We start from the raw sequence: 24,384 nt of genomic DNA, 5'->3' as shown, positions 1-24,384 counted from the left end.
TCCCTCTCAAACACACACACACAGGCCATGCCTACACACGAGCCTGGAACGTATCTTCCCCACTGCCCGACGGTAAAAGAGGCCTGATGGAGTGACAGGCCGACGCAGGCAAATGAGGAGCGTATTTGAAATGCAACGGAAGTGCGCGAGGTTCAGCCTTCCCGTTCCTTAACGGCTCCTTAACGGCTATCCTCCGGTATTAATGTGATGGAGGTGGGCTGGGCCCGGCTGATCTCCATTAGCCCTATATTAGACACGTTGACCCTAATGTTCCCCACTCCATTACTCTGCTGCTCTCTCTCTCTGACGGAGGGGAGAGGAGAGGAGGGTGCCGGGGGGGTTCAGCATGGCTGGCCGAAGAGCTCATGTGTGAACGAGGGGACCGCCCCTCGCCCATTCGAGAACATTCCGGGACCCCTTAGAGGGGCACGCCCTGCATTCACCTCGCCCCTGTCCTACAAACACCGCCGACAAAGAGCCGTGGACGCGAGGCACTCTACAACGACCCTCTTCCTACACGTGACAAAATGGAACACGCGAGAGAGCGTAAACCTCAGCATAACGACCGTCAAAGATAGCATTGAAGCTTCCACTGTAACAACCCGAATAGGAGGCTAGTGGGCAGGCTCTTAATATTCATGTATTCACATCATTCATACGGCCGGCATTCAAAGGATAACTGTGTACATAACCACTTCAACATGTGCTTTTAGCACTAGATTTAGTTACCGGTGTCTTTTTCTCTGTTTTGCTAGTAATTCCCCAAGTTATTAGCTCCAATTGCGCTAATTGCTTCGAGGAGTGGCCACAGGGCCCTGTAACAGCTTGCCTTTGACAGCGCTGAACTCGTCGGATCTGCGGAGAGTCAAAAGGCAGTGGCACTGTCCTGTGGCTGAACCCCTCCCGGCGCACTAACACACTCCTCACCTTTCCTACTCTGACCCCATTATTTCTCCTTCCATAGAAACCAAACATAACGTGTTTGATTGCTCCGGCCCCCTCCGATCTCCCTCCCTCTCATAATGTTATCTTAAGAAACGTGGAAACGATTGAACCCCCTCCTCCTCCCCCCCCTGCCCCCACACCAATTTGATTTTGGCGGCCAAAATGACTACCACATTGGCACTGTGTGTGTGTGTGGATAGTCTCAACCTGCAGGCCTGTGAGTGTGTGTGTTTGTATGAGCGAGCAAGGGCTTCCCCCCCCCCCTCCTCCTTCCCCCCCCCCTCCTCCTCCCCCCTCCCCTCCTCCCCCCTAGGGGCCTCTCAGAGAGACTCCAGGGCTGTGCAATCCAGTTCCTCTCATCACACCAAATTGACCATGTGCGCTTGACGGCCGGCTGACTAATCTCCCAACACGTCAGATTTAACACACCCCTCCGCAATCACAGAAAGAAAAATAACTTTGAGGGGGGGGAAGTCATAAATAACCCGGTGGAAAGGGAGCTTCGCTCTTGCCCTCTGAACCTGTCTGAGAAAGCAGTCAATAGTCCAGGCTGCCAGTTGTACTGTAGCTTGGACCATCACCATCATTAGAGAGCATATTGACTGTTCTGGAGGGTAATACAAAGCCTTGACTTCTGGACAAATTGTCAATAGAAGGAACTGCTTGTGTAGGGATAAACTGGAACCATGGTATGGGTAGTAAAATATTACACTTTCATGGATGGTTCCCAGAACATTCCGTTACTCGTTGACCGAAGTAGAAAACAATTTTCTCTACAACAACAGAGGCTTGAGTGCATCCTTTACTACCAACCAATCATGTCCGCTCGTTAAAAGATCTAAAGTTCCAGCTCGTGGCATCATTTTTCAGCAGGTGACAGGCCTCCGAGCAACCACACAGAGACACCAGTTCAACCCTCCAGTCAGACAGGAATGCGGCCCCTGCTATTGGCTGCGTGAGCAGGAAGTGGTGATTGAGCCAGGATGTAGCGCAATGTCCTTCAGACGGGAGGATTACACTGGCCTCTTGTCTGGCTGCGGCCTTTTCATCACAGAGCCCCACTGAGTCATCACTGTGCTCCGAAATCTGTCACCAGACTCCACGAGGAGTGGCACTTCAAATTGAAAAAGTCTGCTGCCGTGACCGGAGTGCACGTGTTGTGCGTGCGCACGCACGTGTTCGCACGCCTGTGCTTTTTGCACGCCTGTGTGCGTGTGCACACCTGCCGGCACACCGGTGACTGCGGTACCGGCATTCGTGTGAGTGCGTGTACGCGCCTGTGTGTGTGCCTGTGTGTGCGCGTGGAGAAAAGGGGAGGGATGGGTGAGTCGAAAGGGAAAAAATGTGGTCATCAATTGCTGGGCGCAGATCCAGGGAGAAGATTGTTGGACAGCAACTCTGCAACAGATGTCTGATTAGTGTCTATTAACCTGCTTCCTCCATCTCATAGGCCGCTCCGCTGATGCTCCCAGACTGGGGGAGCCTTGTCCGGCCCAATAGGAGGGGCTCATAATCCCGTCCCCCCCAGAAAAAAAGACTAGAGATCACAGCCCCTGATTGGCCGGCTTTACTGCTCTGGCAGTCGTGAGGAGGGGAGACATGACTCAAATCCTGCTGCTTCCATCAAGACTCATCCCTCCCTCTCCCCTCGCCCGGCCTGTCCGTCGCCCTGCCCCTCCCGTCTCTCTCTCTCTCTCCATCCCTCGCCCTCTGACTCCCTCGCTCTGCTTTCTCCCTTTCTGTCCCCTCAGCTGCTTTCCCTCCCCCCCCTCCCTCCCTCCCTCCCTCCCTGATTGAGTGTCATCTGTGCGTGGTGATGTAGCGGCGAGCGTGCTGGGGAGGAGGGGCCTGGCCGCGCTGACAGACCTGACCGGCGGTCGCTGCAGCGTTAGCCGACTGTCACGCACATTCCGTTAAAGAGCAGCGCGGCAGCTGGACCAATCACGTGTCCAATCACCAGGGGCCTGGCCCAGCTCCGCTGAGGACCGCCAGAGCTGAAGGAAGTGGCTGTGGACCAGCCCTGTAGACACACAAGAAGCAGCTCCTCTCCAGTGTAGAGACCTAGGCAGTACTGTCCTGCACTGGAAAGTGACAGGAAAAGGCCGTTCACATTACAGCTCTGCTAGGCTACTGCGCTGCTGTAACAAGCTAGCAGGAAATAACTCCACCGCATTCACGGACGTTTATGGCAAAGCAAATACAGAATTGTCAATTTGCGAGTGGCACGCAAATACTGTACTATAGAATCTGGTTTAGTGGTGTCCGTCCTGAAATGAAATACAGCATGCCCTAAAAAAAAATTCGATACGAGTTCAGGTATCCTTCGCCAACATTTTTTTTTCTTTTTTTCTTTGATCCCTTTCCTCCTTTTATTATCTCTGTCTGAGACACACAGAAATTCTGGAGGAACGCCATCTGAAATAGAAATCATCTCCTCCCAATCATCAGAGCATGCCAGTTAGTTTCCCATTAAACCCGTTTTACTAGCATGCACCGAGCGTGACTCAGGACTGGGAGCTAGCGGCCGGCTTGGAGCAGTGCAGGGGGCGGTTGGGGGGTGGAAGGCAGGGGCGTGGAGGGATGGAAGCGGGGGCCGGCGAGGCAGAGGACCAGGCTCCACATCTGTTCCAGTATTAAAGGCATATGGGCCGAGGGGGCCGGCCAGCCAGCCGCTCGCATGCACAGACCCCTCGGCCCAATCAGCCCTGATGGAGGTGATGTCATGGACCTGCCTCGCCTCAGCCTCTCGCCTCCTCCTCCTCACAGCCGGGGAGCCCCAGGACGCCGCTGCCCGGGCCTGACGACACGCCAGCTCGCTGTCAGCAGCTGCCCCTCGCAGGCTGGGGGGGGCTGGAGGGCTGGGGGGGGCTGGAGGGCTGGGGGGGCTGGAGGGAGGCCCCTGGGGCTAGGGACCCAGCACCTGGGACGACCAAGCCAGGTAAAAGGTCACCATGTAACTGGGCTGGGAGAGATATGGGTGTGAGTAGGGGGGGGGGGGGGACCTGGGCACAGGGATGGAAATAGCTGAGGTGAGGGGGGGTTCAAATGTGAACAGGTTTGGAAATGTAAAAAGTTCAAGTTTCACAGAAATGCCAGGGAACATCGATTAAACGTATCCAATCTGCCCCCCCCCCCCCCCCCCCCCCCCCGTCCGTGATTATGGGCGTCGAGTTTAACCGTCGTACTCGCAAACTTCGACCGCTTTCGGATTCTCCGACGCGACAAGCGGTGTTGCCTTCGGTCCCATCTGTTTGGTGTCCTTTGTCAGTCGGAAGCACCTGTGAGGGTCTGGTGTGTGTTAGTCCTCCTGCCAGCAGAGAGACAGAGAACACTGTGTCCCCGGGGCTCAAACCTTCCCCTGTCGGAAAATTAGGATCTGGAGGAACAACACGTCCATTCCACATTTATCAGTGACACTACCAAGGCCCTGGAACCACACAGCTGTGGGGGGGCTCCCCTGCCGCCCCCCCCCCCCTCCGGGGACACCAACCACCACCCCCTCCCTAGAAATAGCCATTCATCTGGGCCAGGCTCTAATTGTGGAGCGGGGGTTAAGGGGAGGACAGGGGGATGGAATGCTTTGGTGGACAGGTATGGCGACGGGCGACCGGGTGGGAGTCGTCTTGGGGGGTATGAGCGCCCCTGCGTTCTTGGTGGCCTTTTTGGGGTGTGTGTGTGTGTGGGGGGGGGGGGGGGGGGGGATAAGGTTTAGTCACTGCGGAGCGATCCTGGAGCTTGTCACAGGGGATGTAATGAGGTCAGATTACAGGCAGGTCTGCAAAAGGTTGGACGCTAATCCCACAGTTATTAAAGGGGCGCTTTGTTGCCAGTGGCCGAGGGAAGAAAGAGAAGGGAGGGAGAGAAGAGAGGGAGAGAAGAGAGGGAGAGAAGAGAGGTGTGCAGCAAGGAGGAGGGGGGGGGACTCAATAACACTTGATTCAATATGAAAAGCCTCTTGTTGCCACCCAGGAGAAGAGCGAGCAGGATGTTAGGGGAAGCCAGACGCCCAGGCTCCTACCGCAGTAACAGGACAGGCCTTGTTCCGGGTTTAAGGAGCAAACAGATTAAGATGAATTGATGCAAGCTTAGCGACTGAAAAATGGAGGCAAAAGAGAGAGAGAGAGAGAGAGAGAGAGAGAGAGAGAGAGAGAGAGAGAGAGAGAGAGAGAGAGAGAGAGAAAAAAATAAAAACGCCCACTGATCAATACGGCTTAGGAGGCACAGCCGAGGCAAGAGGCGGATCGCCTCTCTCATTCAGCAGATAACGCGCACTCGCCAGAGGAAAGAGGTTTCACATCTCCACGATCCCCTTTCAAGGTGTGGGTGAGAAGGTTTAAGAGCAGAGGATGACTGAATTGACAAGGTTTACCAAACCAAATGGAAGGAGCGAGATAAAAAAATCAAAGAGGTTTTCACGAAGCGGGATGGCATTTGAAATCTCGACACTATAACAATAGCTGGAAATGATCACAGGATTCCAAACGTGTGCATGTAAATAAACCTATGTATGTAGGTCTTTATGTGAATGTGAAAAACAAGTGAGTGCATTGTTTAATAAGAGTCTAGCTGGAGGATCCACTTCAATGAGGGTTGTTTCATTTTGTAAAGGGGGGGGGGGTTATATCACTTCTGTGCAATGCAAGACCTTCACAAGGATACATACACAAAACACACATTGCGGAAATCCAAGCTGAATCCCCGACACGGCGCTCGCAGCAGAAGGCCTTGCTCACATCCAGCATCCCACGGTGCACTGCGACGTATCTGTCGTCTCGAAGCCCTCGCCTGGCGAGGCCGTGCCCTGATGTTTGCACAGATCAGAGAGAATCATCTGGGTTAACATGCCAATTATACGCCAAAGCCTCCTCTATCTCAGCCGGGATCTCCTGTTACAGTGTCTCTCTCTCTCTCTCTCTCTCTCTCTCTCTCTCTCTCTCTCTCTCTCTCGTCTGCTAACAGATCCTCATGCTTGCAGTCTGGTCTCTTCCACACGGCTAATCCTTTAAGAGGTGGTTCCGCCACCATCACCTTAATGAAAATGAACACGCTGCGACGGCAGCCAATAACACGGGCGGGACTGACAGATGTACACAGCAGTCACCCACCCCATACCCAATCTACATACCAGGGCATATTTTCGAATGTCAAACTGGGGATATTATCACCCACAAAGGTCGACTGCATGGAGAAGTTCATAGACGCAGGTCGCTATAGGAGTACATCAGCTATCCCTCATCTACTTCAATGGCAATTGGGTGTGAAGGTATGCACAGCCCTCACTGCCCTCGTACCCTGTCAAGCTAAGCTCCTTAACCAGATGCACGCACGTTGCCGCGGGCGCCGCAACCCCGACGCGACCCCTACATCTGTTGAACCCGACCCCACCTGAGCGATTCTGGACCTGGGTCAGGTGACCCCGGGGCCAACTCGGAGGGCTGGTTGGGTCAGGATTAATAACGAGAGAGGTGAGACGTTCCTGGCGGCGACACTCTTGTCTGAAGCGATTATGCCGTGAACAGGCTCTACGCTACGCCACAGGCTTTGAATGCCCTGGCCTTGTTTGGTTAAGAAACCACAACACAGGTACCATAGAGGGTTGACTTGACCTCTTCTCCCCAGGGAGGAGGTAGAAAGAATGACTCGCTAATAACGTAAACCGTGGAAGTTATTGGGGTCAATTTTTTGGTTTAGCTGAGAATTTCAGTTCTCGGAGCTTCAAATACAAAGATGATAGTGTTCAGCCCGCTGGTATTTTGCAACCCTGAGGATTCTAATGATTGACGATGAGAACACGATGACAATGTTTCATTCGAACATCCATCCATCCAGTTGGTTTCTTCTGCTTTTCTTGTTTGTGTTTGCCTGTTTGTACTGTGTGTCTGCAATCTCAGCGGTTCCCCTTTGACCTCCGCCGGGTGATTAGAGCGAGAGAGGTTGAGACGGAGGGGGGGGGGGAGAGAGAGGAGAGCGAGAGAGGTTGAGACGGAGGGGGGGGAGAGAGAGAGGAGAGCGAGAGAGGTTGAGACGGAGGGGTGGGGGGAGAGAGAGAGGAGAGCGAGAGAGGTTGAGACGGAGGGGGGGGGAGAGAGAGAGGAGAGTGAGAGAGGTTGAGACGGAGAGGGGGGGGGGAGCGAGATCTCCCGGACCAATTACAGGCCAGAGAAAACAAAGGGCCATATTTCAATGGTTCCTCCAGCTGTGCTGTTTATGAGCTGTGTGCTTAGTCTCTCCGTGACCTTCACCTCCACACTTGGCCCCTCGGAGGGAAAACAAGCAGAATGTCCCGACACTCTACCTTTCAGATCCCCGGCGAGTCCTCCTTACACAACCCGGTGAAAAACATAATTTCGTTTGTTCATTGTATCTGTTGTGTACCTGTTTATCATTTCATAGCTCGTCACGTCATAGCAGCTTTACGTACCTGTAAGACATCCATTGAGCGTGTAGTAGTGTGGATGTGAAAGGGTGGGGGGGGAAATGTGGACTAATTTAAAGCTTAATGGCAAGGTATGTGTCATATGTAACCTTTATAACTTTGCTTGTCAGTTTTTTTCCATTAGGGACCTCATAAGAGGGAGCCAGCTCTTAGTCACTGTGTTCCTGTGACAGCTCTAACCTTCCCAAGCGTCAGGCTACACCATCTTCACCGCGGCCCTATTGACCAAAGCAATAAGCCATTCTATATGGTGTATTAAAGTCATTTTCCACATGCTACCTCAGCAGCGGCCATTGTTCATGCAAGCTCCTGCTGACCACGGAGAAGGCTTCCAAAAGAGAGGAGGGGAAAAGAAAACGAAATGACACGAAGCCTCTCTGTGCTCTCTGACCAAATTGCGACACTTTGCGCCGTCACACCAGTTAAGCAATAAGCCTCCCCGACTGAATTGTGTTTTTTTTTTTCTCTTTCTCTTTCCTCTCCTCCTTTCCTGTCTTGAAAGGCATGGTGATTATCACGGTCACTCAAGGGGCAATTTCAGACTGTCAAAAGAAGAGAGGTGGGGGGGGGGGTTCCACACTTAGAGCAATATCTGCTGACTGCCCACGGCGCATGTATCCTTTATGTAGTACACGGCTCTCATTTCACTTCCATCTAATTTGCTAAAAAAAAAAAAAAGAGGAGAGAGAGAGATGGAGAAAAGGTCTTTTGTTGGCAGGCGGTAGTGGTGTAATATGTCGGGGCCATCTGCGCGGTCCGGTGGCTGTGCCCCCTCTCCTGATGTCAGAGGTGGCGCTGGGAACCGGAGGGAGAACCTACCGACCGGCCTCTGCTCAAATCAGCTCCGCGCCTAGACCATGTGACAAATGATTCCAATCTAGGCTGAGCGCCCTTGACTTGACCCTGGCCGCTGGAGACAATAAGGGCTAGCTCAGTCACTGGAAAAGATGTTCTGCGCTAATAAACCCGACCGCGGACCAGGGATAGCGAGGGAGGGAGGGCAGGATGGAGGGAAGAGAGAGAGGAGGGTGTGTGTGTGTGTGTGGGGGGGGGGGGTTCAGGTGCTGACCTCTCAGGTGCAGATTGATAATGAGTCTCCCTGTTTGCTCTGTGAAAATGACCTGAGATGGATGAAAGGGGCCATGGCAGAACAAAGAGGGCTATTCTGCTCGCCTTTGAAACAAGACCATTCCCGGGGATTGCCTTTGAATGCACTTTCTATTCCACTGCTTTTAAAGAGCACTTAAGCCAAAACACAAACATGTAAAAGTAGTCGTACGCGACCACGCCGCCTGTGCCAAACCCCGTCCAGACCCCACACACACACACACACAACAGACATATGACAAAACACACACAAACACACAAGCAATATCACAAATCCTGCATGTGCCGCCTGGCCTTCTTAATAAAGTCTATGAAATGAGAGGTTTCTTGCCAAGCTTGATGGTGTAAACACACCACTCCAGAAAGGTCCGGGCAGCCTGCTGCTTATGCTAATGAAATCCCCCCTTCTCTTATTTTCACCCTCTCTCCTCCCGCTGGCAATGCCTTCACTCTTCCCCTGCACCGCTGTCATCGGTAAAAAAAGAAAAGAAAAAAAAGAATGATAAAATAAACACAATGTGTCATGCAAAATGAAGATCCAAAAAAAAAACATCTTCAAACCGCAGGTTTTCACACAGAAGACCATTGTTGGTATGACTTTGATCAGGCCGCAGAATTTGATTCCATCCCCCTTAAGTATGCACTTTTAAATTCAGGATCATACAACAACTACAGGCGTTGGTATGAGGGCAAGGTCCTATCCTGGAGAGGACTTGACTACAGGAGGTCGTTTTCCGGGAGTCCTGGACGGCGATTGGTGTGGCACTCGAGAGCAGAGAGGCATTGCAGCAGTCTCTTTTGTCACAGGGGCTTTTGGGAAGTTGAGCGCTGAGAGGGGAAAGTGCTGGGCACAACAGAAAAGCAGCCCAGTCTGTCTGCTGAACTCAACTGTGTGTCTCTCTGGAAGCTAGGATTAGGTCTAGGATTGGCCAGCTCCAAACAACAAATGCTCTTGTCGCGACAGCAGAAAGTTTTTGTTTTTCTTTGTGTGTGTGTGTGTGTGTTTGTGTGTGTGTGTGAGAGGGAGGGAGAGCATGAGCGAGAGAAAGAGAGAGAGTGTGTGTGTGTGTGTGCGAGTGCGCACGCATGTGGCTTTTTAGTTTGTTTTATAAGCCAAGCCACTGACATGTGGATTTGTGGCTTGACTGTAGAGGAGTTTATCACAGATAATTACATAAGAATGTGCTGGAAGAGGCGAGAACCACGGAGGCCTCTGTGTTGGCAGCAGCCTCTCTGGGCCCCGGTGCCCCACACGCCAGTCCAGCCCTCCGCGGCCCCCACTGGGAGTCTCACAGCAAGAGAGAGGCCGTGGAGCCAACAATGGATAGCCAAAGATCTCCTTCTCTTGTTTTTCTTCTTGTTTTTTGCATTGTGTTAAATTGCGTTTGACTTGTGAGCATGAAAAAACTTTGAATGCAAGTACAGATACAAACTTAACTTGGGAAAGAACAAAAAAAAAAACTGTATTTTCTGAAATACTGTTTGGCGGAACCTCAAAAGTGTTTACGCATAAGGAGAAAAGAGAGACTTCTAATGCATACTTTTTAGTTCATCAGCTTCTTGCTCTACTCCAGTCCAACATTTAGTATCAACTGTGCTTAATGTACCACACTGATCCCATGGGAAGTCCATAAACCGCCGAAAATCCAGCTTAGAGACTGCTGTACGAACAAAGTTCATTCATTTCCAGATATCATTTTGAATTACGCTCAGCTAACTGTACTACGGTCCGCAAAGTAGGGAAAAAAATGATGCCAAGCAACGTTAAAAACATCGAAGACACGTGGGTTACAATTATCAAATCTCGATTTATAATTATCACCATCCTGTTCTCACTTAAGGTTCTGAAGAGGGCAAGCAAGTTTGTATCCCTCAGCTATAGTATTTTATCTTCTGCTCTGCCCCATGGAGCAGTGCCAAGCAAGACAATTGGCTGTGATTGACCTCTAGCCCTGGGCAGGCGCGCCGATCTCAACAACAGAGCAAGTGATGAAAAGCCATGGGGCGAAAAGGAAAAAAAAGCATTGCAGTATTTCTTGTTCGACCAATACCGGCTGATCGTTCAGCTGTGAGGAGGATGACATGTGAGTGTGCGGCGGAGACGAGAAGAGAAACAGGGAACTCTGGGAGGGGAACGCTGGCCTATGGAGTGTGCGGGATCTGTTCTGACAAACACAAACAAAAACCCCATCGCCGGTACCTGTCAGTTTGCGTCTGGGCGTCAGTGTAAAGTGTTGACAAGTCATAGATCCTGCTCGCTGGCTGGAAGGAAAACAACACAATCCTCCAGCAGGCACATCAACGCCACGCAGTGCAGGCGCAATAAAGCCCACAACACAGGATAGAGAAATGTGTCGCTGACTGAACACCGGAAAATCAACAGTGTGGTATGATGCGGTAAGTGAATGAACGCATGGCTGTCGGCTGTTCGTGTACGCACACACACACACACACGCGCACACACACACACACACAGGGAAACAGACACTCGCATCATCACAAGCACGAATAAGCAGCCAGGTTGGAGACACACACACACACACACACCTCTCCTGCCACAAGCGCCCCCAGAGACACAGTTCTCTCGGCAGCATGCAGTGCAGGCGGTTGAGGTGGTAATGGTTTCTTCTGTGGTTAGCAGGAGCCGGGGCGACTGTGGGGCCGTGGAACACATTGTGCCTCGTTCCCCCCCCACCCCCACCCCCCCTCGTCTCCCTCTCTGCCATTAGAGGGAAATGATTTCTGATCACTGCCTTGCTGCTCTTGAATCGAATGAGTGACCTCAAGGTGAACACAGCTCTATAGCCTGTCCCTGGGCCATTCAGTCATTCATCCACCATAGACGTCATTACTTTCACATTTTACAGGTGCCAAAGTTATACGGCTGTGAGAGGAGAGTAGAGATGGAGAGTGGAAAGCAGGCTACAGGAAGTGGGCTGAGACCGAGGGAGAGAGAAGGATGTGCAACTCAATTATTTTTGTTTCGGTTTCGGAGACTTGTTTTAAGGATTGCATCGGGGGTATGGCACACATTTGTTTCCTGGGTAATGAAATACCCCACAGACCTGCACACAAGCACCTAAATTGACTTACAACAACCTACCCTGCTTCTGTTTGGCGGAATGAATATTAGTTGTAGAACTATGAGTGTGTCTGAGTGTGTGTGTGTGTGTGTGGGGGGGGGGGGTTGAAGTTAGGTATTTGGCAAAAAGCTCTCCTCTGCCCTCTTAACATAATGAAAAGAAGAGAAGAGGAACAAGAGATGGAGGAGAGGTGCGGTGCCAGGCTACGCAGCAGGGAAGATGAAGGATCTCTCAGAGCCAGGCGGCCACACAGGATTCTGGGTATCCATGCCTTTTCAATTCACTTACGCGCTATAATCGTCAAGGTCAAGAAGCCATTTCTGCAGCCAGAATAAATAAACAACACCGGTTTTGGAGGGAAATTAAATAGAGACGAACAAAGCTCGGCCTCCAGCAACCAAACAAATGAGGAAATCTAACATGAAAGCTCATTTAGATAGCATCAAAACATTTTGGGCTATTTGACTAATTGGGAGAGCTCTTCCTTCATGAATGGCGGCATCGTTGTATCTCCACTTTATGGCAGCAAATCTTTGTAGGTCATTGTTTTATTTTCACACCAGAACGCTGAGTTTTGGAACACGTGAGGCAAATCCAATTGTTCGACATGACGGTTATTTATGAAGAACACTGACTGCTCCACTTTCGCCTCATCATGGGTGAATTCGATTAAGCATCTCATCCTCCTGTCTGTAATCAAAGCTTGAAACAGTTGTTCCTTCGAGCAATTAACCAACAGCTTGTTTGAATGTTTTCCATCAGCATTGTAGCATTATAAATGATCTAGTCATGAATTCTGCTTTTGGAAGAAAAAAAATATTTCGCGTGCCTCGGTGGACTCATTGACTGTGTACAAAAAAAAGGGTCACACTGAATGGATCCCGCCTTGTTCTGATCAGGAGCGTGATGTGCACAGCCCACGCCTCTCACCTACAACACAGGCTTACGGAGCGGTAAAGCAGCCCAGCTGCATAATAGCGGGGAACACAACCGCATGTCAGCTCAGCGCGGTAAGTGGGTGTCTAGAATGATCCGCGCTGGGGAATAAACGGCAGACTCAAGCTGGGCTCCTTTGGATGGCACCAAACACTGCCATTGGCTCCGAGATGTTCCATTTGAGACACAGGACGTGAAAGGCAAGATCTTCTCTCTCTCTTATTCTCTTCCCCCCCACCCCCCACCCTCCCCCCTCCTCTCCTCTCCCAGAGTGGATGTGTGATTTGCCTCCATTTGAGGCTCCACGTGAGTCGGAGGCAGAGTGAGGGAGTCAGCGGGTGGCGGCTCAGAGAGAGAGAGAGAGAGAGAGGGTGATTCATGTAATCTCCGTGCTCCCATTTCCTGTCATTTTGTGTCAGTATTTCTGCATGCCTCTGGGCTCCGCTCGCTCGGATGTTTGTTTTGGGTTGCTGTTTCGACGATTTTCTGGAAGCTTCCGACTTTTCTCTGCTGAGTGGGATCTGAGAGACAACGGGAGGTTCGGCCTTCTCTCATTAGACCTTGGTAATGGCTGCAGTTCTTGGTCAAAATGTCAAGAGGCCTCAGACAGCTTAGTAATGCCCCGCGCTCGCCACAGAGGTGACAGCTGAATTGACGTTTTTACGGCTGCGCGGGCTCCCACACCCAGCCCCCCTTTTCTCATCACGCAGTATATCGAAGCCACCGTCAGACCAAACCAAGATGGCGTCCCTGTTCAGTGTACAGTAGAGTGGTCCACAGTTAGCGACAGGAAGTGGTTGATGTGCTTGTGTTTCTCAAGGTTACAGCGGCGCTCCAGCTCTCGTCCGCTCGGCCAGGCCCTCCTCATTTTTCTGCCTCTCCTGTCTCGGTGTGGGGGGGGGGGGGGGGGGGGACGACGACTCCTGGCGGCTGACGGCCCGACAGACGCTTTTATTAGCGCCAGTAACCAGCCTGCCACGGCCGCCGTTGACATGGCCTCGCTTCGCTCTGCCCCAGCCTCTGCCCCAGCCTCTGCCCCAGCCTCTGCCCCAGCCTCTGCCCCAGCCTCCACTCCATAAATGACAGGATTCTGGTGTCCAATGTGACAAGTCATTTTTTCGGGGGGGGGGGGGAGGTGCTTTTTTTTCGCCGGCTGGTATTCTCCACGACAGAGACGAGGGAGGGAAACAGTTTATTACTGTTTAGCGGCATCCGTCCGTATAGTGGAGAGTAATGAAACACCCCCAGGTCAATATTTTACACAATGATGCATTTTGGGAAGCACACCTCTTCAGGGCATGTGGGAAACAATGGGTGTCATAACTGCCCCGTGCGCCTTATTAATCTTCCCAGGTCCCCTAATCAATCTGGCTCTCCCCTGGCTAACAGTGGTAATGCATTACCGCGGTAAATGACGGACCATATTTCATGGCTACACAAAAAGCTGGCCGCGGGAGGATGGCGGTGATGTCTTGCTCGCGGAGGCGGCCGTGCATCACGCCGGCAAAACGGCTTCCCGAGGACTCTGTCGGCGGCGAGGTTAAATACGGGAGGAGTCGAGCGGTCGAGAAGCTCACCTCGTCCCTCCAGGCAGACGTTTAGAGAACGCCAGGCTTCGTTCCCGGCCACGGATTTGATCGCGCGTACATCCGACTGGAATGACACACGTTATTTATCTAGGCCTTGGCGTTGGAGCAGGGGTGTCTTTTCTTCCAAACCCATAAGGTTCTGGCATTAGGAAATGAGTCACTTGAGCAATAATCGTCAATGACAAAATCCTGGCCTGACCAATCTGTGAGCCACCACATCACGGCTTCCTGTCATGATCAGATCTGCACAGAATGCCAGTTCATCAAGCCATTCCTCTGAACAAAGAGTGTGGGACCAAACAACTGGGAACCATTTGAGCGGTATGTTGTGATGTCATAGTTCTCAGGGCTTACATATTATAGATGTGTGTGTGTGTATGTGTGTGTGTGTGTTTGTGTGTGTCTGCCCAGGGCTGGGGTAGCTGCGGGAATCCCTATCACTGTAATTCCATGTTGTACAGTCATTCCGCCGCAATTATTCAAAACCTTTGATTACCCTCAGAGTGCGCAATCATGGCCGAAAATCGATTTCAGGGACATCAGGAGAAATCAAAACATGGAGACCTTGCCAGCAGGCCAAGGGCGTGTGTGCAGAGAGGGATTTCTTTTTTTGACATTTCACTGCTTGTTTTTCCCCTTTTTAAGATTAATCAGGCAGAAACACCAGTGAGCTGACTGTTGGCTGGGGCTGGAGCCAAGGCCGTATCCAGCTATGATGTGAAGCCAGGTAACATCCAATTAGTGACAGCGGAACTCCATGCACACTGCTGGCACACCTCGCGTCACATCCAACTAGTTGCCGTGGCGTTTCGGCCGTCAAAATCGCTAACGCGTCGCGATGCGTTTTCCCTTTTCCCAGAGCAGCGTGAAACTGGAACGAGACGTTTCCTCTCTGCGAGTGTTGGCGTGCCGTAAACCGGCGCCCTCCTTTCAAAACCAGATTGGCATGATTAGAGAGCAGACTCATCCCCTGATGCTTATTGACAACTGTGATGCATTTTTTTTTTTAAAGGGGGGGAAAAGCGTTTGGATACGTCGCAATTTGTAGATGTGGTGTACACACCAAGCCGCTCTGATGAATGTGAATTTTCGGGGTAAAAACCACGTTTTATCACATGCTATTTCTAGACAACCTTGTCGAATTCGATTTCAAAAACACACACACACGCTCGCACACGAACACACACACACACACGGCGCTCCATTGAAAATGCACATTCTCTCTTTCATTTGCATCTCCACAGACGACATCAACAATGGGCTTCTCCCGTTAAAACCACAACAGAGATCCGAAGGTGAGGAAGACGAGCAGGGCCGTCATTATAGGGGCCCCGGCGTCCATCTTGGCCATCTCACAGCAGTCTCAGCTGGCGCGCTTTCGCACCATCAGGACTGAGCGATCCTCCAGGGACTGCTCCAAAGCTCAAGAGGATGGGGCTCTCTTACTTTTCCTATTTCACCCCTCTCTTAATTTCTCCTTCAGTATTTCTCTTTTTTCTCTCTCTCTCTCTCCTCTTTTTTTTTTTTTTATATTTTTGAGTGCAGACAGTTGTGGGGGCCTTCTCTACAGGCTGTGGTCTCTGGCACAGGGCAGACAATTGAGTTTTGGAAGTGGCATGGAACGAGACAGAAAGGAGGAGAGCGTCTTCCTCTCTGCTCCCCCTGGCTGGGATCTGAGAGGCAGGCATTCTGCCTGCTCTTTCATAATGGCATTCGCAGGACAGAGGCAGAGGAAAAGACACAGGGAGGGAGGGAGGGGGGGGGGCGGAGGCAGAAGAAGAGGCAGATGCAGAGGCAGCGAACAGATGCAGGGGCAGGAACAGATGTAGGGGGCCGAGGCAGAAGGAGAGGCAGAGGGACTGAAGTAGGGGCCAGAGGCAAACGATGAGAGCAAGATACAGGTTCGAGGCGGAGGCAGTGGAAAATCCACCCCCACCCTGTTTCCTCATCATCCCTGCCTCCTCTCCGACCTCCACCCAGGCCTCCACTCTTGGATGAAACATGGAAACGGAAAAGGGCTTCAGAGAGGATGCCAAACTCAACAATGACAAGACAGTGGTCTGTGAAATCGCCTTTACAGTCCAGCAGAGGAGACATGAGTGGGTTGGCGGGAGGAACTTTCCTCCCCTCTAATACTATCAACCACAGGTCCATGTTCTGGGCCATTGAGAGCAGGTATAACATTATCACAAGCACCACTGTAAAAGAAAACGGCCGTCCTTGACAACCTTCTGTCAGAAGCCATCGTTCATCGTTCATCATCGTGCGGATCATCATCATCAGTGAATGTCCCTGTCTGGCTTGATCCTCCTTTCCATCTCTACCTCCCTATTGATTTTAATCATCCACCTGTCCCTTCTCCTCCAGCCCACCCAACACACACAACACCCCACACACACGCACTTACACAACAACCCCCCACACACACACACAACCCAGTCTGACCTCCAAGGTTTAGACAGCACATTAAATACCAATTAAGTCTGGGACAGCCCTAACTGACTCGGAGGTAGTGGGCTTGCAGGAGGCCTGTGGGAAGGTGCTTATTAGTCCCGGGACTCGTGTGTGTGTGTGTGTGTGTGTGTGTGTGTGTGTGTGTGTGTGTGTGTGTGTGTGTGTGCGTGCGTGCACGTGTGTTTGTTTGTGTAGCAACAGCACCCACACCGTTACTCTTAGGGCTGAATCTCCCTTTACCGACAGCACATCTGGGTTCGAACTCAGCGCCGTCTCCCTCAAGGCCTTTTACTCTGTCCATCTGCGAGGGACATTTTCTCACGAGTAAAACATCAACTCGGTTCATGAGGCTTTTAAAGAGATTTTGGAGGGGTATTCAAGTTAGCTAGACATGCACGGCAGTAAACACAGCAGTCATTAAAAGTAGCCAGTATGAAGACAGCAGACAAACTAAATAAAGGCTAAACGTTTGATGAAATGGAATCAAAATCAGAAGTCTGTCAGCTGTTAAAGATATTTTCCAACCAGAATCTGCAACGAAAAAACAAGACCAAAACAAAGGGAGAACGACGTTGGGTAAACAAAACAGAGATGTTTGATTGTAAAAGAGATGGCAGAGATTGTAAAAACACAAATGGCCTTGTGTCCTTTTTTTTTGCAGTTTGTGAGTGTGTCTGTCTGACGGCCTGCTGTGGTTATCGGCTGGTTTCAGAGTCGTGCCCTTTGCTGTCCCCTCTGTTATTTACTCACCCAGACACAGCCAATGATAAATGTGATGTCTGACCTTCTCGATTTGTTTTTCCTTTTTCTAACTGCAATTTTATTTCCCTCGGACAGTGAGGACGGGGCGTGAGAGTGTGAAGGGAGAGAGGGAGGGAACGCTGTGTGCGTGCGTGCGTGTGTGTGTGTGCGTGCGTGTGTGTGTGTGTGCGTGTGTGTGCGTGCGTGTGTGTGTGTGTGTGCATGTGTTGACGTCTAAATCATCTCTCCCCACATCATGAATCACACAACCTCGCACCAATCTCCCTCGTCATCGTCATGGCAGGCACGCCAACGGGAAAAAAGGGGGAGTCTGTTTGATAAGAAGGGACGTCGATCCCCGAGTCTAACCCAGTGTGACGGAGTCAAGCAACCAAAGGGCAGGCCAGAGTCAACACAGCCCAGCCCCGCCAGTCCAGCCCTGCCAGATCAATATCAGCAAATAATAAATGAGATCCCAGAGGGTCCCGCTAAATCCCGCAACATGACCAAGGAGAAAAAAATTAAAGAAAAAAATAAAACACAATTGTTGTGCGAGACTCAACCAGACAGGTGAAGCATCATGGCGGGGCAGATCTTTAGCACGCCGTGATAGAAAATTAATGGAGCTCAAATCAGCGCTGAGGGCGCCCTGGGGGCTACCTAATAGGCCTAGTTAGAAGTGTCATCCCTCGCAGAGATGCCTAAAATATCACATGCAAACAATATGTGTGTGTGTGTGTGTGTGGTGGTTCTGAACAGATGAAGGGGATTCCCTCACTACTGTTTTGAGTCGTACTGAAATCATGAGAGCTGAGGAGATGACAGTGTGGTCTGTGATTGGCTCGTTGTGAAAAAGACATCTTTGAAAGATATTTTGACAAATCATGTTGATCCCAACGAGGTGTTAGTGTACAGTGGCTTAATGTTCTCTACATCGACTACAACTGTGTTGCAAGACTGTACATACAAGGCAAAAACCTTTTCAAAAACTAAATATATGATCTGATTCCACAAAATAAATAGCATTTAAAGTTAAGAGTAGCAGTGAGATGAGGAAATCGAATCTCTTGTATAGTGTGCAGATTGCTCTAATACAAGGGTTGGATATTTGCAAACAGATCTATACCACCTCCCAGGTTGGTAATGAGCCTTAAAAACTAAACTGATCACTTATTCCAGATGGTTTGTCCCACTGCTCCAGAAACCGTGCTATCGGATTCAATAAACACACGATATTGATCCCCGGCCACACGGCAGACCAACTGCTCTTGCTGAGACTCAACAAGATTTATTACAACATCACATGCAGAGCAGACACAAACACACACACGCTCAGAAGCGCACACACTGACAAACACAAACAGAGCAAGGTTGAAACAAGGATTTTTTCCGTCCGCACACAAACAGCACGACACACAAGTCTTCGACTGGTTCCCTAAAGCTCATTTGCCTATGCTGTGATATCAGAGGGCTGGGGAGGGGTTAGACTCCCCCCCGCCCCTACAGTCTACACCACCACTTAGCAAAACTGTAACACCAACATGGAACTTACCCACAGGCTGCCACACTCCCGTCCTCCAGGGCAAAGAGACTGTGCCGCTCACCGCAGGCCACCTGACATATTTTCCGAGATGCCGGAAGATTCTGGAACAAACGTGGCGCCAGCTGGAAGGAGATAAGTTGAGAGTGAGCTGAGTACCATCCCAGAGTCGTTCAGCTGGTATCCCATCAGTTTGGCAACACGCATCCAATGAGACATAGGCTCTCCTTTCACGGCAGATCAAGACCAAAAATGAAGGAGAGAACAAGGGGAAGGCTATATTCCTTTATGGTGCAGAACTGTGTACATCCCGTGTTTGTGCGTGTGTGTGTGTGTACATGCCAGTGCCTGGGAAAAAAAAATGAAACGACAAGAAGAAGAGAGAGAGAGCCTGGTTCCTCATCATGCGCTTGTTAGCTTGTCCAATCTATGGCAATCAGTGCGCTCCCTGGGGTTGGGAGACACAAGACGCGGGGGGAAAGGCAAGCCGAGCTTGAGGAAAGATCAATACGACACTGCGAAACAAGAACTGTGGGCTATTTACTTTTCATTGATCTGATGATGCAGGAGAAACACCTCGGTCCGCTATTAAATTGAGGGAATGAGTCTTCTGTGCAGGTTTTTTTTTTTCCCTCTCCCTTGCCTGCCTCTCTCTCTCTCTCTCTCTGTCTCCTAACCCCAAGGTCACAGAAAAGCTAGAAAACATCCAGGAACCAACAAAAATAGATTGCCTGGGCTCAGGAAAGTAATTAATCTGCATTAAGATGCCATGGGAAAAGCCACTAACTACCCATCTTAAGTGAGATTGTGCTCCGAGGCTGGAATGGAGCCTGGGCAGGAGAGAGGACGTGGCGATAAAGACCACAGGCCTCAGCCGGGGTTAAACACACTGCTGTAGCTGCACCGTGAATACAAGCTAGGGTGCACTGCTGAAATGTCAAAGTGGAACCACTATACAGTATGTGTGTATACAGTCAAGTTCAATAAGACCATGTATCAGGCAACATTTTTTAATCAATGCTAGATTAGTGTCCCCTAAATGGATACTACGGTGTACTTTTTCTATAAACATCCTTTCGTAGCACAACACAAGTGAAGCATGGAACCAGTTATAAATAATTGATGACATTTTTATTTTAAGATCAGTAATGCACTGTTCTCCAGCGGCGGTGCCTTAATATACATTTTTCAAGAATATGCCTGACTACAATTGTTCATATGGCAAACTTTTATAACGAAGAAAGAATGTGAATCCAAGAACTGACACCAAGGCCCTTAAACTCTATACACTGCATGACGGCACATGTGCTTTAACACTCTTGGATCCATTAAATTTATCTTTTATGTCCAGACAGGCAAGCGCAGACAAAGCTTGAGACATGGGGACATTTTTCATGTGTGAACTTTCTCTCTCTCTCTCTCTCTCTCTCTCTCTCTCTCTCTCTCTCTCTCTCTCTCTCTCTCTCTCTCTCTCTCTCTCTCTCTCTCTCTCTCTCTCTCTCTCTCTCTCTCTCTCTCTCTCTCTCTCTCTCTCTCTCTCTCTCTCTCTCTCTCTCTCTCTCTCTCTCTCTCTCTCTCTCTCTCTCTCTCTCTCTCTCTCTCTCTCTCTCTCTCTCTCTCTCTCTCTCTCTCTCTCCCTCCTCCCTCCCTCCCTCTCTCTCTCTCTCTCTCTCTCCCTCCCCCCCCCCCTTTCTTCTCCTCTCCCAAGAAGCAGCCTCATTGACTGTGTGGCTGTATTGCAACAAGCAGTTTTTAATGACTCCCTGAAGACCTCTCTCCTGCCTAACCCCCCCATCCCTCTCTTTCTTACTCCACATCTCACTCTCACTCTTTCTGCCCCCCCCCACCACCCCTCCCAGCCTGCCTCCTCTCAGGCTCCAGTTCAGCTGCTAATTAACCCTCTCTAATAGCGTAGATTACATTAGCTTTGAGAGCCTCGCACCCTCCGCTGGACTCGCACCGCCACACAATGAACCCTGCCTTGCTTTACAAATCTCCCCCTTCACAAGAGCACAATTATGAATTCAAACAACTTCTTATCCACACTCACTCATCCAGGAACTGAGCCGTCACCACCCCCCCCCCCCCTCCCCCATCCCCTCCCCTGCCCTGCCCCCAGAAAGAAGAGAGTAATGAGGGCTGTGAGACGAGGGACCACACAACAAGGTGGCCGGGGGGGGGGGGGGGGCTGTGAGACATCCCTACTGGGCCAATCAGAGAGCTCAAGGGTCACTATAGACAGCCCTACTGGGCCAATCAGAGAGCTCAAGGGTCACTATAGGTGTTTTATTTGCCGCACCATAGTAGCCCAATGATAACCCGGAGTCTTAACATTCCAGCTCCACCCAGAATGGTGTCCTAATTACTCTGAGCTGAGAGGTGTGTGTGTGCCCGTGTGTGTGTGTGTGTAGGGGGGGGGGGGGGCTATAGGGACAAATGGGTGTCTATGTTAATAAAGTGGTCAAAGAGAGGGGAATTAGAAGTTAGTGTGAATCACTTAAGCTGCTGAATCTCTGCATTCCCACTCGCGAAAACACCAACGCAGGACTAATAATACGCTCATCCATTATTTCTGTGCGGATGGGACCGCAGACCAAGATGTCACCAGATAATGAAACGGAGCTAAATTGAGAGTATACGGTATGGTCGACCTTTAATACATAAGGGAACAACATGGCCACTCGGACCTATCCCAATAAATGCATACCAATCCCAGTGGAACAGAATTACCCTCCTACCCTTTATTATTTAAGCGTGAGATATGGTCTGGAAGCCATCCTGACTGCAACACACGGGATTGGGACATAGGCGCCATTGGCCATTCAGTCAAAGAGATTATTCGGACCAATAGAACGAAGGCTAAAACCCAACTGAATCAATCAGAGGAATGTTTTGAAGTCAGGAGATGTTATTTTTTCTTAAAGCACTTAGTGGGTGTAATATATGGATGATAACGAGAAGAGATGTGGCATTGGTTTTATACACACACCAAAAAAATGGAGGAAATGGATGTAATCTTCTATGTCTGAATGTAAATTGGTACATTTGTAGTGAAAGGGCATTCTCATGTTTCTTTGTCCGAACAAGTAATTTCCCCTCCATCCCTCTCCTGTGAGCCTTGCCGTAGCAGCACTTTCTGCAGCACAGAACAGTCTCCTTTCTATTTCAATAGGACAGCTCATTTGCTAGACTCCTAGCCGAACTGCTGACTGGGTCTTTTAGCCTCAGTGTGTGTGTGTGTGTGTGTGTGTGTGTGTGTGCGTGTGTGTGTGTGTGTGTGTGTGAGAGTGAGCGTGTATGTGAGCATGAGAGAGAGAGAGAGAGAGAGAGAGAGAGAGAGAGAGAGAGAGAGAGAGAGAGAGAGAGAGGGGAAGAGAGCGAGCGAGGGAAGGAAGGAAGGAATAAGAGAACACATAGTATCATTAAAGCACTCAGAGATCATCAGATGTATAAGGACTGTGCGATCCAAGGTCAGGGCCGGTGTGATTTTCTAGGTCAGCAGTGAGCCAGTAAAACAAGTCTAATCAGCCAGTCCACCCCCCCACCCCACCCCAACCTCTCCTCCAGAACCAGGCTAGATTACAACCCAGTTCATCCTGCCCTCTTCGATGTATTTACTGACATTACCAAGGCTTGTATGCCAAGGACATACACTAAAACACACAGAGCAACAGAAAGGCTTTGGAGCGGGGAGAGTGGCCTCATTACGGCGTAGAGTGGAGCTTTTGGCTCGGTGTCTCTCTCCCAGGGAGAGCGGGGCCTGCTCCAGCAGGTGCAGCGCAGGTCACGTGACCCCCCTCCCACACTTTTCATTACGCCCGTCCTTTATGGCTGAACCCCGCTACTGGCAGACTGCCCCAACAACGGTCCTCTCGTCCTCTAGTCACATTCAAATAAAAAGTGTGTGTGTGTGTCCTTAAACACAATGTATACACAAGCACATACGCACGCGGTGTTCGCTAGCGTCGACTAAGGGGGGGGGGGGGGGGAGGCCTTTCTGTGTAGATCCACTTTGTATATCAAGAGGCTCTCCACCACCCCATCCCCACCTGAATATACCCCCGCCCCCCCTCCATCCTCCTACCCCCCCCCCCCACCAACCCCCCCGAGCACCCCCCCCCCCCACCTGAGTCCACTCAAGGACAAACCGGGCTCGGGTGGCGTGAGAGGGGCCGAGTAGTTAGCTGTGTGGCGTGTTCATCAAGATAATGATGGATAGCTTGGAAAACAGAGCCGCCGCTTCCATAGAGATGAATGGATGTCCTGGGTTCTTACTCAGCACTTTGGCCTCTCTCCCCCAACTCATTGTGCGCTTTATCACACAAACACCCTCCACCAAAAACCAGATGGAGATTAGCAGCCGGGCCTGTCTGGGAAATGAAACCCGCTAATACCCATCAATCAAACGGCAGAAACCGCCAATCAGCACGCAGGGAAATGTCCACTTGCAGCATCTTTGCCCACCCCAGCCCCCCAGCACCACACACACACACACAACTCTCCACTGTGAATTCTGGGTAACGGTTATTTTGTAGCCAGCCGTGCATCGGTGCGGACCATGTGAGCAGAGCGAGGGGAACACCTTTTTGTGAGAGAGGAGGAAAGGGGGAAAGAGACAAAGAAGAAAAAGAAGGAAGGAGAGACGAAAGGAACAAAAGAAGAGGGGGAAGAAAAAGGACCTCTCTCCGTCTGACCGTCTCATTAAGCTAATGTTTTTTTATAAGGCACTTCAAATGTCAAGGCATTGGTGGATTTAGTGTAAACTTAAATTCCATTACCTGGCAGGCATTAATTGCTAACTGTGAGCTCAGGGATCTTTCCCAAGGGGCCTCTATGTTTCCTTTCTGTCATCTGGCTAACTATTCTGTCTAGACCAACTTAGAGCACCATAATCCACCACAGGGATCAATAAATGGAACATAATTCAGCCCCAATAATGAGCTTTCACTTCAACACAAGCGCCGGCCCCCTTTTGAAGGAAACGGCAGGCTGCAAAATGATAATGTAATTATTAAAAGGACAGGCGAAATGAGGAAGCACTTTCGCATGGAGAGGGGGCAAGCCCGGCCTCAATTAGCCACACTTAAAGCTATCATTGTTATTGGAGACAAAGCTCATCAAGAAGGAGATCCCGGACATTCATTCCAGCAAGGTAATGGAATGACACTCCGGGCTCACTTCATTCCCCCGCACCGTGATGTCATAAAGCCTGCCCTGCAGTCACGGTGAGTGTGCACTCTTTAATGGAGGACGATGGATGTCCTTCCTCTGGCCAGGGATACCAACAGGGGAGGCGGGCGGGGGGAGGGGAGGGAACACACAGGCTCAAGATGGACGCTTGAAGATGGATGTTCAGCAAGGCATTAAACGAGTCGGGTTACAAGCCCTGCGCGGCTCAAGCCGAAACGCGCCCCGACACCTGTGTCAGGAGCGCTGTAACGTACGCGTGAAAGTCGACTGCCCCCTACAGGCTCGGATGGTCGACCGGACCTCGCGTTTTCGTGACGTACTCCGAGATACGCCTGTTCACGCCACGCTGATGTCGAGCTCAAC

The 24,384-nt window shown here is 50.7% G+C and overlaps 1 protein-coding gene across 1 annotated transcript in view; it reads right to left on the bottom strand.

The window, feature by feature from the left end:
* The window catches only part of LOC134014901 (semaphorin-4E-like), a 117,911-nt gene that overhangs the window by 23,643 nt on the left and 69,884 nt on the right, over positions 1-24,384 (bottom strand). Inside the window, exon 18 of the mRNA XM_062454081.1 lies at positions 18,844-18,956. Within this exon, the coding sequence (XP_062310065.1) occupies positions 18,844-18,956 (113 nt within the window). The remainder of the gene's footprint in view (positions 1-18,843; positions 18,957-24,384) is intronic.

This window comes from Osmerus eperlanus, chromosome 28, assembly GCF_963692335.1.
Source record: "Osmerus eperlanus chromosome 28, fOsmEpe2.1, whole genome shotgun sequence".
In the NCBI taxonomy this organism is placed as follows: domain Eukaryota; kingdom Metazoa; phylum Chordata; class Actinopteri; order Osmeriformes; family Osmeridae; genus Osmerus; species Osmerus eperlanus.
Note: the sequence above shows the minus strand (reverse complement) of the source record. Positions and strands in the feature narration are given on the sequence as shown.